The 15,034-nt window shown below is 33.5% G+C and overlaps 1 protein-coding gene across 9 annotated transcripts in view; it reads left to right on the forward strand.

Moving 5' to 3' along the window:
* The window catches only part of TNRC6C (trinucleotide repeat containing adaptor 6C), a 218,968-nt gene that overhangs the window by 189,261 nt on the left and 14,673 nt on the right, over nucleotides 1-15,034 (forward strand). For all 9 annotated transcript variants that reach the window (XM_074260237.1, XM_074260240.1, XM_074260236.1 and 6 more), the window contains 3 exons: nucleotides 4,296-4,463; nucleotides 9,220-9,411; nucleotides 11,516-11,659. In XM_074260237.1, the coding sequence (XP_074116338.1) occupies nucleotides 4,296-4,463; nucleotides 9,220-9,411; nucleotides 11,516-11,659 (504 nt within the window). The remainder of the gene's footprint in view (nucleotides 1-4,295; nucleotides 4,464-9,219; nucleotides 9,412-11,515; nucleotides 11,660-15,034) is intronic.

A 15,034-nucleotide genomic window follows, 5' to 3' on the forward strand; every position in this document is an offset into this window, starting at 1 on the left:
GAATTATGCAACAATTATTGTTCTGAACTTTAGTATAAGGCACTAGAAAAGCATTGAAAAAGTTCCCCCAAGTTACTAAATAACTGTCCAGAATTTGTGATCCTGGACTTTGCCAAAAGGACTCCAGCTGATTTCCTAGAGACACCAGGTCTATAATCTCTATACCACCCTCCTTCTACTCCTCTTTGTTCTTCCTCTGTCGCCTCTTCCCAACATTAACTGTCTTTAGAAAGACTAGAATAGTTATTTTAAAAAAAAATGTAGCCAAGGAATAATAAGCATTCATAAAAAAGGCCACTGATTTTTAGTGTCAGAAAGAAGAGTGACCATGAACTCAACAAAACACCAACCCTCAAAGCTCAAAAGAGCTATATCTCTGGGAAACTTCATGAGGATACTATAACCAGGAGTTGTAACTTATACCTTGACTTGTATTCTCTATACATGTGCCTTATTCCTTTTGCAGTTTAAATTTGTACTTTAAATGTCCTGTGTATATTTATGGGAGAGTGTCTCAGCCTTTTGGAAAGAAGTTTTTAAATAACTTTCTTGCTCATAAATTTCTTTACTTTAAAAAAAATTGCGTTGTATTAGAGTTATCAAAATCTTTTCTAAAAACAAATTTAGGGATCCCAACTTAAGAATTTCACCTCTATGATTCAGGCCAATTCCAATACATTTATGATAGAGCCATCCGCATCCAGAAAGAGGGGGCTGAGTGTGGGTCACAATATAGTTATTTTCACCTTTTTTGTTGTTTGCTTGCTTTTCGTTTTCTTTCTCATTCTTGTGCAGCATGATAATTGTGGAAATAATGTATAGAAGATTTGCACATGCTTAACATATATATATATATATATATATATATATATATATATATATTGGATTACTTGCTATCTAGGAGAGAGAGTGGGAAAAAGGAGGGAGAAAAATTTAGAACACAAGATTGTGCAATGGTGAATGTTTAAAACTAACTGCATATATTTTGAAAATTAAAAAAAAAGCTATTTAAAAAAATAATTTCATCTCTAGATGATTGTCTAAGGACCTTTCTAGTTCTATATCCTATAATCTCTGAAAGATATCTAAGTATAGTGAGGGTAAAGTTGTTTCTGATAGTAAAAACCAGAAAGCAATCAGAAAATTCAAAGGAACTGGCCCTTAGCAAAAAGAGAGAAACCAATCACAGAAACTGGAGGAATTCTTAATAAAGGAAATAGCTCAAAGACAGAGACAGAAAAATTCACAGCTTGTTCAAGAAACAATAAGTATTACTATCAAACTTAAGACTAACTTGCCTATTTTATTTGTTGCCCCTTGGGGATTTTCATGAGGTTAAAATGAGTGACCTTATGCTTTGCTAAAATCTAGATATGCTGAATATATAGTATTTTTTACATTTTACATTTATAGCCTATTCTTCCTTCCTTTGCTTCACTTGAAAATGTTATTTTCTGTTTCATTGAGGTGAACAGAACAGTTGGTTTTATCAAGTTATGTTAAAGGAGACCAACTTATATAGTTTGAAACTAAAGCGTTCACAGCAATGATCCAGTCTGATCCTTTCAATTTATAGATTAAAAAACTGAAATCCTATAAGAAATGTAACTTCCTTAGAGACAGACACACAATGATGGGACAGTGTTGCCTGTATCCTTAAGTTCTTGTTCTCAATCTTTGGCAAACAGATTTATTCTTTTTAAAAATATAGCCTACTGGGGCAACTAGATGGCATATTTGATAGAACATTGATTGATAGAGCATTGATAGAGAATGATTTTCTCTCTTATAGAATAGTGTTCTGCCTAGAATTTGTAGAACATTTACATCTCTTAGTATACAATTAGCCTGTGAAGGAAATCCAAAATGCAGGTGGACAAAATTAGAGGGATTGGGAATTCTATGTAGTGGTTCATAATCATCTCCTAGAGCTCTTTTGCTGGGTGTAGCTGGTTCAGTTCATTACTGCTTTATTGGAATTGATTTGGTTCCTTGTTGAAAATGGCCACATCCATCAGAATTGATCATCACACAGTATTGTTGTTGTTGAAGTATACAACGATCTCCTGGTCCTGCTCATTTCACTGAGCATCAGTTCATGTAAGTCTCTCCAGGCCTTTCTGAAATCATCCTATTGGTCAATTCCCACAAAACAATAACATTCCATAACATTCATATACCACAACTTACTCAGCCAATCCCCAATTGATGAAAACTATCATTTATATTTAGACTGCTTGCGGATGTTTGCTCTTACACTTTTAAAGCTCTTCTTCTAACTTGACATCTCTCCCTACTTTCTAGAAGCTAGATGTATGAGTAAATAAAGGAATAAGTGAATGAAAAAGCATGTATTTAATGTTTACTGTATGCAAAGCAAAGTAGAATTGTCCCTGATTTTAAGAAGCTCACATAAGGCTTCAAAGCCACAAGCCAGATGGAAAGGAAATGTCTATTTGCTAGACATTATGCCAAACACTTTTACAAATATTTAATTTGATCCTCACAAGAACTTTGAGGTAGGTGCTATTTTTATTTCCCATTTTACAGTTAAGGAAACTGAGGCAAGCAGATGTTAAGTGACTTACTTAGACTCCTACAACTTAGGAAATTATTTCTCAAACCAAATTTAAACTCAGGTCTTCCTCATTCCAAGCCCAACGTTTTATCCACTGTGCCACCAGCTACTTCCTAAAAGGTCCAATCATCCTTATCATAATGCAGTATCTTTAATGTAATTATCTCTGTTAAAATCACATCAATTTTTTGGTATTGGACCATTTGACAGTGCGAATGAATTTGGTGGGAGGAACCTTCATTTCTAGGAAGAAAATAACCTTGTCTTTAAGTGTTCATGAAAGCACTTACCAAGTCATATCTCCAACAAGACTTACTTTTCAGGATGATGGTTCTGTGGGCCTTATGCTATCACTCCAGGGTTTTTAGTCTTATCTGCACTTTGGTGACAGAGGGTCAGCATTTGGTATTGATGATGGTGAGACAGTTGGATATATATCCTGAAATGATTTTTCTCTTCAGTGATGGAGCATGACCAGTGGTCCGAGAGGCACTGCTATTCCCCAAGGCTCTTGGGTTCAGAGTCCTGGGGTGTCTACATCCAGATCTCAACAAAGGTGATAGTAATTTGACTTGCCTATCACAAACTGTCTCTTACTCTGAGTATTTTGGTGTTTCACCTAAAGTGGGTTGCCTGCCCAGTAGGTGGCAGTTGGTCAGGATGTCTAGCTCTACAAAAGTTGTTTTCCTGGATCCAATTATATAAGCTACCTGTAGGTAACTAGCACAATTCCATTCTGTCTTAAGAATTCTGTGTATTTGACTTAACGTGTAACAAGAAAATTGGATTTACACACATATATTATATCTAGGTTATACTGTAACATATGTAAAATGTATGAGATTGCCTGTCATCTAGGGGAGGGAGTAGAGGGAGGGAGGGGAAAATCTGGAAAAATGAATACAAGGGATAATGTTATAAAAAAATTACTCATGCATACTGTCAAAAAATGTATAATTATAATTATAAAATTAATAAAAGGTTTTCCACACCCTTAAAAAAAAAAGAGAGAGAGAGAGAGATAATAGCTTTGTGACCTTCAGCAAGTCACCTTTTTTGAATAATTTTCTCAACTGTAAAACGGAGATAATAAGCATACTAATATCTCAGGTTTATTGTGAGAATCAAAGAAGATAAGTCTAGCACAGTGTCTGGCAAATAGTAAGTGCTATATAAGTATTCTTTAACAACACTGTCTTATTTTTAATAATAAAGCATTATTTGTAATTTTAAAAATTCTATGTATTTGAAAATGTGTTTAATATGATTGCACAGGTACAATCTATATCATATTGCTTGCCATCTTGGGGAGAAGGTGGGGGGGAAAAAGAGGAGGAAAAAAAAGTAAATCAAAATCTTATAAAAGTAAATGTTGAAAACAAATCAGAAAAAAGAATGTTAAAAATAATTCTACATTTTCAGTATTTGTTTTTCTAAAAATGTATCATCCTGGTAACAGAAGATGTTTATTAGGGTTAACCTTAGATGTTAAGGTTATGAATGTTGAAAAGAATGAACATATTTACAATTTAATTCCATTGAGTGAAGCTACAGGTAAAACTTAAGTAGTCCTTATTCAATTTCTTTTTTTTATCAATTATAGATTTGAATTGAAACCATGAAGTATTCCCCAAAAAAATTTAAAATAAAACTAAGATAATTTCAAATTCAGATTTTCTCTTTATAGGAGATATTTATAATATACTTTCGATTACAGCTGGACTGAACCCAAACATGAATGTAAACAGCATGGACATTACTGGTGGTTTATCAGTGAAGGACACTTCTCAGTCTCAGTCTCGCCTTCCTCAGTGGACTCACCCCAATTCAATGGATAATTTATCCAGTGCTGCTTCTCCACTTGATCAGAACCCTAGCAAGCATGGTATGTTTCATCAGAAATGTGTGTGGTTTTTATTATTATTGTTATATATGCTTCCAAAAAGTTATAAATTCAGGACCTTATCATAGCATAGAAGTGACCCTGAGTTTTCTAAGGCTATGTCACCAGTAGAGCATAAGCTCTCACAGGTTGTACCCTAATAGGAAGGGTTCCAGAACTATCCAAGCATCAAATCAAATCTACCATGCAATCAGCCTTATAAAGTAAGTACAAAAAGCTCAATAAAGAAGGCTAATCAATTCTTTGGCCATGACAACCCAAGAAACAAAAATACAAAGTAGTCCTCAGTCCTTTATGATCACAGTGATGTTGACAGAGTTGCCAAAGATGCTAAAAATCCCATGATCTTTATAAACTTTAAATGTGAGATCTGTTGTCCAGTAATCAGTGAATATCCATTTGACTATAAGAATTGAATCATAATTGGAAAAAATAAAATACTATTGAGTGAAAAAAAGTATTCATATCAATCTTCATGTTCTCACTATAAGCAAAACCTGAGGAAATAAGAGTGTCATGACTAAATGGAAGAAAGGCTCCAGAAAGTCCTTTCATTGAAAAAGCCTGTAAAGGAATTGACAATGTGGATTTTATTATATACCCCAAAGCATCAAGAAACATTATTTCATGGTACTTCTTGGCTTTCATAATAAACATTTTTAAAAATACCACCATAAAAATAATTGTAATTTATAAACCAACAGCACACACTTTGATATTTGGTAACTTCAATGTAAAAATTGTAAATATTTAGATATTGTAAAACATGGATTTGGAGTAATAAATGAAAAAGAAGGCAAAGATTTATTAACTACACAGAAACCTCATATATCTACATGTTAAAAATATTTTATTCAAGAAAAGAACCAGTAAGTAGTAGACATGATAAACACCAAATAAACCAAAAAATAGACCAAAAAAACCAAGATTATAAGTATTTACAGATAAAAAAAAATATAACTCATTAACTCGTGTGGGAGTCATTCCTAAAGCAATTGTCTAAGTTGATTATGGACAGTTGATTACTGATTGAATTAAAGATACTAATTAGAGAAAATTGTTAAAAATCAGACAAAGCTAGAAAATCATGAAAAAAATTAATTGAAAACTTAGTTCCCATCCATTCAGACAAGTTCCTAATAAGGGAAAGTGAGTAATGGATCTAAAAAAAACAGATTCAGGTTATAATAATTTCATATAGAAGCTTAACTGATATAAATATATTGGTAATAATATGATCAAGAGCTTAAAAATGCAAACCTTTAATTTCCTAGATAAGTAGAACAAGATGACAGCTAAAAACAGCATCACTTTATAGCATAAAATATATTGTTGATGCTTGAAGAAAAAGATGGTAGAGCAGTGTTGCCTCAGGAAATCATGAACAGTAATAAAAGATAAAAGCAATTTAAGAAAGTTTGCTGAGAGACCCAAAATCACCCTAAGGACATTTAAGAGTGAAAGTAGAAGGACAACAAACAGGAGAAAACTGAAAGTGATCAGCAAGTATACTATATAATAAGCATAGTCCTGGACATGCTTGTTGAAGAGGGAAAATTAAAACAAAGATTGTGAAAACAACTGGATTAAACCAAGGATCTGGAAATGTCATCTATTCTGGAGATGACACAGTTACCAATGTCATTGGGAGATCACAAAGTATATGAAGAAATCAAATATGCAATATTTTAGAAGATATCAAAAGCATGGGAAAAATTCAGACCTTATTAATAGCAAAAAAAAATTTTTTTTAACAAATTATAAAAACTATTGGCCAGTCTTCATTCCTGCTTCCTCTTACATAATAATTTATATATTTCAGTTATCTCTGTACACATTGATGACATTTTTAGCAAGGGTATTAAAAGAGAGCAGGCTGCTTTTCCTAGAGATATTTCATTAAAAAAAAAAATCTTTACCACCACCAATTAAACTGAAAGATTAAAAAATCAAAGGCATATATATATATATATATACATATATATATATATGTATATATATGTGTGTATATATATATATGTATATATATGTATGTATCTGTATACATATATGTGTTTATTTTATGTATGTATATTCTTATATATACAAAATCAATACAAGGTGATGGGGAAAGTATACAAGGAATTGAGGAAATCAGGAAAGCCTTCCTGCAGAAAGTGGCTCTGGAGCTGACTGAAGGAAATGAGGGATTCTAAAGGGCAGAACCAAGCAGAGAAAGTCTTTTCCAGTTGTCAGCGTACAAGCATTTATTAAGTACTTAGAAAGTGCTGGTATCCTGTGAAGTGCTGGAGAGATAAAGAAAAGCAAAAACAGTCCCTGCCCTCGAGGAGCTTATATTCTAATGGAAGACATATTAATATAAAGACATATAAATATAAATATAAAGACATATAAAACATATAAATAACTATGTACTTACTAGATACATACAGAATAAGTGGAAGGTAATCCCAGGGGGAATTCACCAGTAACAAGAGGCATCTGAAAAGGCATCCTATGATTTGAGCCAAGTCTTCAAGGAAACCAAAAGCAGAGGTTAGGGGAGAAAATATTCTAGGCATAGAGACAATCAGTGTAGATAACAGAGTCAAGAGGTAGAGATTTGTGCACAAGGAGTAGTAGGTAGGCTAATTTATGTGAATTAATGTGTGGAGAGGAAGAACATACAATATAGAATAATTTAGGTGCGAGCCTCTTGATGAGCATAAATGCCAGAGAACTTTTGATCCTAGAGGGAATAAGACTTGCTCTTTAGGAAAATCATATTTCCTAAAGTGATCTGAGCAATTGAGTGCAGGATGGATTGTATTAGAAACTTGAAGCAAGGAAAAGAGGCTTTTTTTTTTTTTTAACAGGCAAGAGGTAATTAGAGTCTGGTTGCTGCATGAGTGAAGAGAAGAAGAAATATATAAAAGATATTGTGAACCAAGATTTTAATAACAAACTATCTTGAGTAGGAGAGTGACTTAATCAGATCTATGCTTTAGTAGGTAACAAGTTTTCTCAAATAATATTTTATTTTTTCTCCAATTACATATAAAAAAGTTTCGACATTCAGAGTTTTGTTTTGTTTTTTGTTTGTTTTTTAATGTTTTGAGTTCCAAATTCCATCCCTCCCTCTGTCCCTGGCCCCCATTCCCTGAAGTTTAAGCAGTCTGATACAGGTTATATATGTACAGTCATGTATAACATTTCCATATTAGTCATTTCATCAAAGAAAATTTAAACTTAAGAAAGAAATGGAAAATTAGTAAGCTTCAATCTATATTGAGATGCCATCTCAATTTTAATGGAGGCGGAGAGCATTTTTCATCATGACATACTGGTTGTAGCAAGTCCCTCAAAATTGCAGAGCAAAAAGAGATACATGACTGTTATAGACTATGAAATAGCAAATGGATGAAAAATGTCTGTTACTTAGATTTGATTTTGACATGCAATCTTTTAAGTGAATAAGATTTTAATGAAGTGTGTGTGTGTGCATGCGCATGCGCAGCAAAAATGATTAGAATTAGAATTAAGTAGGAAAAAATAGCAAGTTGGATTGCTTCCAAGAAATTTTGAAACTCCTTTAACAACCTCAGACTTCTCCTAAGATCTTACTCGCCATGTCTAAAACTGGTCTCATCTTTCCCCTAGAACCTTCTTTTGAACTTCCTTATTACAATCAAATGAACCAGCATCCTTCCAGTCACTTGACCAAGATGTCATCCTCAACTCCTTACTTTCAGCCCCTGTTTCCAATCAGTTTTCAACTCCTGTCAATTTTGTCTTTGTAATATCTCTCCTACATGCCTCTTCTCTTCTCTAACGCTGCCCCCGCCCCATTGTACGCCTTCATCACTTCATACCTGAACCTCTACAATAATCTCTTGGTTGGCTGCCCTTTCTCCCCTCTCCATGCTACAATCCATGCTCTACTCAGCTGTTAGATTGATCTTCCTAAACTACAGGTCTGACTGTCATCTCTACTCCCATCCAGGAAACTCAAGAGTATTAAGCCATGGAATGGATAAAACATATAAACGTCTATGGTTCCAGGCACTGTGCTAAACATGTAACAAATATCTCATTTGATATCCTGTGAATAGGTGCCAAAAACTAAGATAGGCAGAGGTTAAGTGACTTGCTCAGGATTACACAGCTAGGAAGCATCCAAGACCAGATTTGATTCAGGTCTTCCTAACTTGAGGTTCTATGCACTCTCTATTCTGGAGCTGCCATCAATGTCTCACTGCTCTCTCCAGAATCAAATATAAAATCAACTGGTCACTATTTCCTTACACCTTATACCTTGTCACAGATTCTGCTACCCAGTGATACTGGATTGTGATTTTTATACAAGATATAAAACAATGCATCTCCTGACTATGAATTTTTGCTGGCTATCCCCCATGCTTAAAATGTTCTTCCTCTTCTATTCTAACTTCTGTCTTCTCTTGGGTCCTTCAAGTTCCATCTTAAATCCCATCTTCTTTAAGAAATCTTTCCTGGTTTTTCCCTGATACTAGAATCCTCCCACTATTGATTATCTCCCATTTATCCTTGTTTATACATAACTATTTACATATTGTCTCACCCACTAAACTGTGATCTAGAGAGCCAGTACTATCTTTTCACTTTCTTAGTATACTCTATGGTTAGCATAGTACAAATCAGAGCCCTTAGTATAGACTTTGGGGTTTATCACTTGTGTAGCATGTTTATTTGGTTCTTCTGTTTTTGTTTCTCACTACAGGTGCTATCCCTGGAGGCTTGAGCATTGGGCCTCCGGGTAAGTCCTCCATTGATGATTCTTATGGCCGGTATGATTTAATCCAAAACAGTGAATCACCAGCCAGCCCTCCTGTTGCCGTTCCCCACAGCTGGTCACGTGCCAAATCTGATAATGATAAAATCTCAAATGGTTCCAGCATTAACTGGCCACCAGGTAAAATAAAGGTTTTTGTTTTTTGTTTTTTGTTTTACAATTCATACAGGTAGGATCTAATAAGAGCTAATATAAAGTACAGATTAGAGAAAACTATATTTAAGACCTACCTCTTACACTTACTAACTTGATACAATAGGTAAGGTCACAGTTCCTTAGTGTCCCAGGTCAGAAGTATCAGACTCGTAGCTCTTAGGCTCCATGTGGCTACAAACTTCCTGAGTGTGGCTGAACCAAATTAAAACATAATTGAAGAATGTCTAACAAAATAAAAATACAATACAATACAAATAATGTCAATTTTTGGTTTTCTAAATCAGCAAAGATTTGTTTCTGTTTTGAGTCTCACAGCACTGCTCCAGGTAATTATGACTTTAAATTACAAATTAATTGCTTGTCCATATCAATGAAGGGAGATTCAATACCAAGAATCCTGTACACTAACAAAAACACAAAAAAAGCCCAGAAGAGATTGTTTCAGAAGAGAGAAATCAAAAACTGAACTCATGTAAATTCTGTAAATGTTGATATTCTGTTATCTCTGAGTTTTCATGGGAATTTCTTTGCTACATTGTGAGACTATAGGCCTTACTTTATCCTCTTTGATTAATAATACTATAATAAATCAATTTAAGTAAGAGTTAATATATCAAATGTCACTGGTAGAGATCAGCAAAGCTGAAAATGTTTATTCTGTCCACTATATGTAATTCTTATTTAAAACTGCTGTAAGTTTATATCTATGAGACAAGTTCTGTTTATTTCTATAGGATTCATCAGTTAATGAGAAGACTCTGAAATGCACCAAAAAAGCCAGATTAGTAGCTATGAAAAATTGCTTTGGTTACATACACTAGACAAATATGGTACCAAAAGGAGTCCTATACAACATTCCAGAATTTGATACTCAAGGCTACACACAACTGAAGGAAGGATTTCCCATTTATCAGGATCATCTGGGGAAACTAGAAAACAATTTTATAGAAATTAAATTTAGGCTAGTATCTTTCATGGTATATAGATACTATACCTAAATAGGAATGATCTCATCAGAAAACAAAGAAGAAGGGAAGAAGGTGTCTTTAACAACTATAGCTGGGGGAAATTCTTTTTTATAGTGAGGGATAAAAGTGATCATAAAAGCCAAAGATCATTTTAGTTAAATAAATGAAAAAATTTTTGCATAGATAAAATAAACTTAGCTAAGAAGAGAAACTGTTAAGTTGAGCAGAAATATTCCTATAAAGTTTCTTAGATAAATCTGATATCCAAGATATTAGGAAACTGAGACATAGACATATAAACAAGGACCATTTCCCAGTAGATAAGTAATCAAAGTATATAAGTACAGTTTTTCTAAAGTTACATTTAACAATCATATGAAAAAAAAATGCTTCAAATCACTAATGACTAGAGAAGTTAAATCAAAGCAGTGCAGGTATCACTTTATACCATAAAAGTGGCAAAGCTAACATATAGGAATAGTTTTGTAATGGCAATGGAAAAACAGGCCTAACTGTGGGTGAATGTCAGAATTGTGGTATTAGCATTCTAGAAAACAGTCTTTTCAAGAAAAGTCACTGAATTTTATATAGCCTTTGATCCAGTGATCCCATGACTAGTATAAGATACCAAATATAGCAGTCTTGGTATCAAAAACCTCAAAGCAGAGTTTCCTCATTGATTAGAGAATTGTGCCATAAGAAGTAATGTACATGAGGAATTCAAAGAAACATGGAAAGATTTGAAAGAACAAATATAAGCAAAATAAGTGATATATGCAGTGATTACAGTAATGTAAATAAAAAATAATTCTAATAACCAATCTCAATCCCCAAGAACAAGTGGTAAAACAACATACTTCTCTTTGAGTCCATGACTTACTATAGATACAGACTGAAATACACTTTCATGCTTAAGTAATTTGATGATTTCCATCACTCTTTTGCTTTGTAAGAGTGTGTTCAGTGAGAGAATGACTGTGGTCATACAAAGAAAAGGTATCAGTGTAACTTTTCTTAAAGTACTTTGTCAGAATCAGAATACTTGAAAAGTAATGACATTACTAGATTATTTAGATTCTTACTTTGGTTGTCATAAACAGAATTTCATCCTGGAGTGCCATGGAAAGGACTTCAGAATATTGACCCTGAAAATGATCCTGATGTCACTCCAGGAAGTGTCCCTACTGGACCTACAATTAATACAACAATACAGGATGTTAATCGTTATCTTCTCAAAAGTGGAGGTAAGGGAAAAAACACAATATGTTTTTACTCCTGTTCGTAGAAAAATCATAATCTTCAAACTCTTTTTATAGAGAATATCATTGAGTTAGTTCTAAGGATAAATAACTGTATAAATAATGGTATACATTCTATTTAGGGTTTTTAAATTTATTACTATAATTTTATAATAAAATAATTTTAATATAGGGTTTCCTATTTTCTTGCATAGTACAGCATGTCTGGTACTTTTCATTAAACCGTATAGTGTGCTAACAATGAAAGTAGGAATCATAGTGGTGTTGTTTTGCATCTCATTTGTACTTGTGTAAATAAGACACTTATTTTAACCATGTTGTGGCATATTTAACATGACTTCTTGCTACAGCTTTTCTCTACTATCATTTTTATACATTTTCTAGGTTTAATTTCACCATATTTAACACAAGTAATTTTGTTTAAAAAGAGACATTAATCTATCCTCCAAAGTATCTACTGCAAGTTGTCTGTACCAATCTCATAGTGCCAGGTTTGGCACACACACAGTTGGCTTCCCTTTATTGTCTCACTCTGAGATCTGATACAAAAAAAATTAATGAGCCTTAGAATTATAGAACATAAACACTCAATACAAGTATAATTCATAAAGGGGCATAACTTGATTTCCCTTAAGACACAGAATACTCTGCCCTCAGTATAAATAGTACCATCAATATACTAATTATATGAAAAGAATAGTTTACATTGTATTGGATATATTTATCTTTAAAGAGTAGTTTGACATATAAATTGTGATCCATAATTTGATATGTAAAATTATAATGTGTTTTGGTCTTCCCTGGTTATGCTAACTGAATTTAAAGTAAAACTTAGGTTTAGGGAATTCACATAAAATATCTACCAGTAATCCCATAAGAAGGCATAGGATGTTTCTTAGGGGGATCATTCAAATTCTCATTCTGTTCATTATCTATTTTTGATGAGTTTGATAAATCCTAAAGAATTTATTCATAAAGTCTATAAATGATCTTTACCTCAACAAATTTAGAAAACCACTGTTTTAAATGGGGATAAATTTCAATAGAGACAAATACAAAATGGTGTCCTTAAGATGAAGAAAAGTTTTCTATTGAATAGGTCTTTAAAGTGAATCACTGTAATCAGTGAATTAATCAAAGAAGTATTTATTAAGAATCTGTGTGTTAGGCTAATGTGCTAAGTAGGCTACAGAGGCAAAAATAAAATAAATAGGTCATGCCCTCCAGAATCTTACATTGTCTGAGGAGATAATTTTTCTTTGTAGACAAAATAAATACAAGGTAATTTTAGAGGCATGACATTAGCAGCTATAAATTTTATATGAAAAGCAACATTTAACTGATCTTTCTGTGCAACAAGATAACTGTATAAATATGTATACCTATATTGTATTTAACATATACTTTAACATATTTAACATGTATGGGACTACCAGCCATCTAGGGAAGGGAGTGAGGGGAAGGAGAGAAAAGTTGAAACAGAAGTTTTTGCAAGGGTCAATGTTGAAAAATTACCCATGCATATGTTTTGTATATAAAAAGCTATAATAAAAAATAGATTAAAAAATTAAAATAAATGTTAAGAAGGCAACATTTAAGCAGATTTTTAACAAACAAGGTATTCTAAGAGGGGGAGGTGAAAAGGGAGGATATTCCTGGCATGGATGACAACTAGTGAAAAGGAATAGAAGAAGGAATTGGGATGTCCATTGAACAACAGCAAAAATATATGCCATAGAATGTGGGAAGACGAATAATGTATAATAGAAATATAAGTTAAAATTAGGATATGAAGAATTGTAAACACCAAGCAGATGAGCTATATTTGATCTTTGAAGCAGCAGGAAGCCATTAGATTTTGAGGAGAGTGACAAGTTCGAACTTGTTCTTTAGGAAATTCACTTTGCCAGTACTGTGGAAGACATTTCAGGGAGAGCAAACTTAAGGCAGGAACATCAGTAGGAGCTAATTGCAACATCTAGGCTTGAGGTGATGTCCTGGACTAAATTGGTGGTTGTATGAATAGAGAGAAGCAGCCAAATGACAGAGTTGTAGAGAATAATATTAAAGTTAAGAACCTGGGTAATTGAAAGTTTAGTGGTGCCCTAAACAGAAACAGGGTCATTTTGAAATGGAATGCTGATAAGGATAGCCCTGACTCCAGCCCTCTGTTAGATTAAGTTGGATGGTGGAATGAAATAAAACATTTACGATTTAAATGGATTAAACTGGATTAAAAATCCAGTTAACAAAAGAAATTAACTTAGCTAGAATATAGAAAAGATAACCCCAAATAGTTCTTAGCTTCAAGCACCCACCAGATCCGAAAACCCTAGAATCCATGTGAATAAGACTTTTTATTCTTTTAGGTGACCAGGAAAGCTACATTAAGAGAGGCAGGGATCCCTCAGGTCCTGAGAAGAGATGGTACTAAAATGGCTCAGAAGTCATAAGCTTCTTGCATGCTCTTTGTCCTGAGTTCTAAGTTAGTACCAAAGCTATCTCTGTACTGCTTCCCACTTAGTATTCTCTGACTTACTATTTAATGCCTCCCCCTTCTTAGAACCCCAATTAGGGAGCTGATAACAAATCTTTGCATATTTAGAGGTCTCTGCTGAAGCTTTCTCTTCTTCTTCCATGAGTCCTTTATAAAGAGTGTACTCATCTTTACTGAGATCTTTGAAATTGCCATCAAGTAGGATTCTTCAAACAAGAACTCCACAGGGTTATTTGAGCTCAGGGTCTACTCTTTGGATCTTCTAGAGCTGAAGCCTGTTTTGGACCCCACTCAAAAGAAGCAGATTTTCAGATTACTTAGTAAATGAAGTCCATCAGGATATTCAAATAGGAAATGCAAATTCTCCAAAATCCAAAATGTACAATAAGCTTCTTGTATTCGCTTTTGAATTGTGAAGAAGCCAGTTTCAGTAATTCTGCACTCTTGAATTGTTCTGATGCTATATTCACAAGAATTTTACTGAATGGGCTGTATCCTAGATTTGCTTGAGTTTAATTTCCTACCCTTTGTCCCTAACATGGGTCATTCAATCCAGGGCCTAAATCACAGATTCATATAACCTGAGCAATATTATGTCATCAATATAATAGTGTGCCTTCAGGAGGAGATGCCTCTTTCAGGTCTCTGCCCATCAGGCTGTGTCAGTAAAAGAGAAGTTCAGATACCTCTGAGGAAGGACAGTCAAGGTATACTAGACTATTTCCCCAAACTATTCCTAATTAGTCCCAACCACACACAACAGAAAATATTTTTTATATATCTGATAAACTTAACATGAGTAAAAAATATATTAGTCACATAAAAAGCCAAATAATAGAAATTATAAAAAGATTGATCAGCAG

Source organism: Sminthopsis crassicaudata, chromosome 4, assembly GCF_048593235.1.
Source record: "Sminthopsis crassicaudata isolate SCR6 chromosome 4, ASM4859323v1, whole genome shotgun sequence".
NCBI classification, from domain to species: Eukaryota; Metazoa; Chordata; class Mammalia; order Dasyuromorphia; family Dasyuridae; genus Sminthopsis; species Sminthopsis crassicaudata.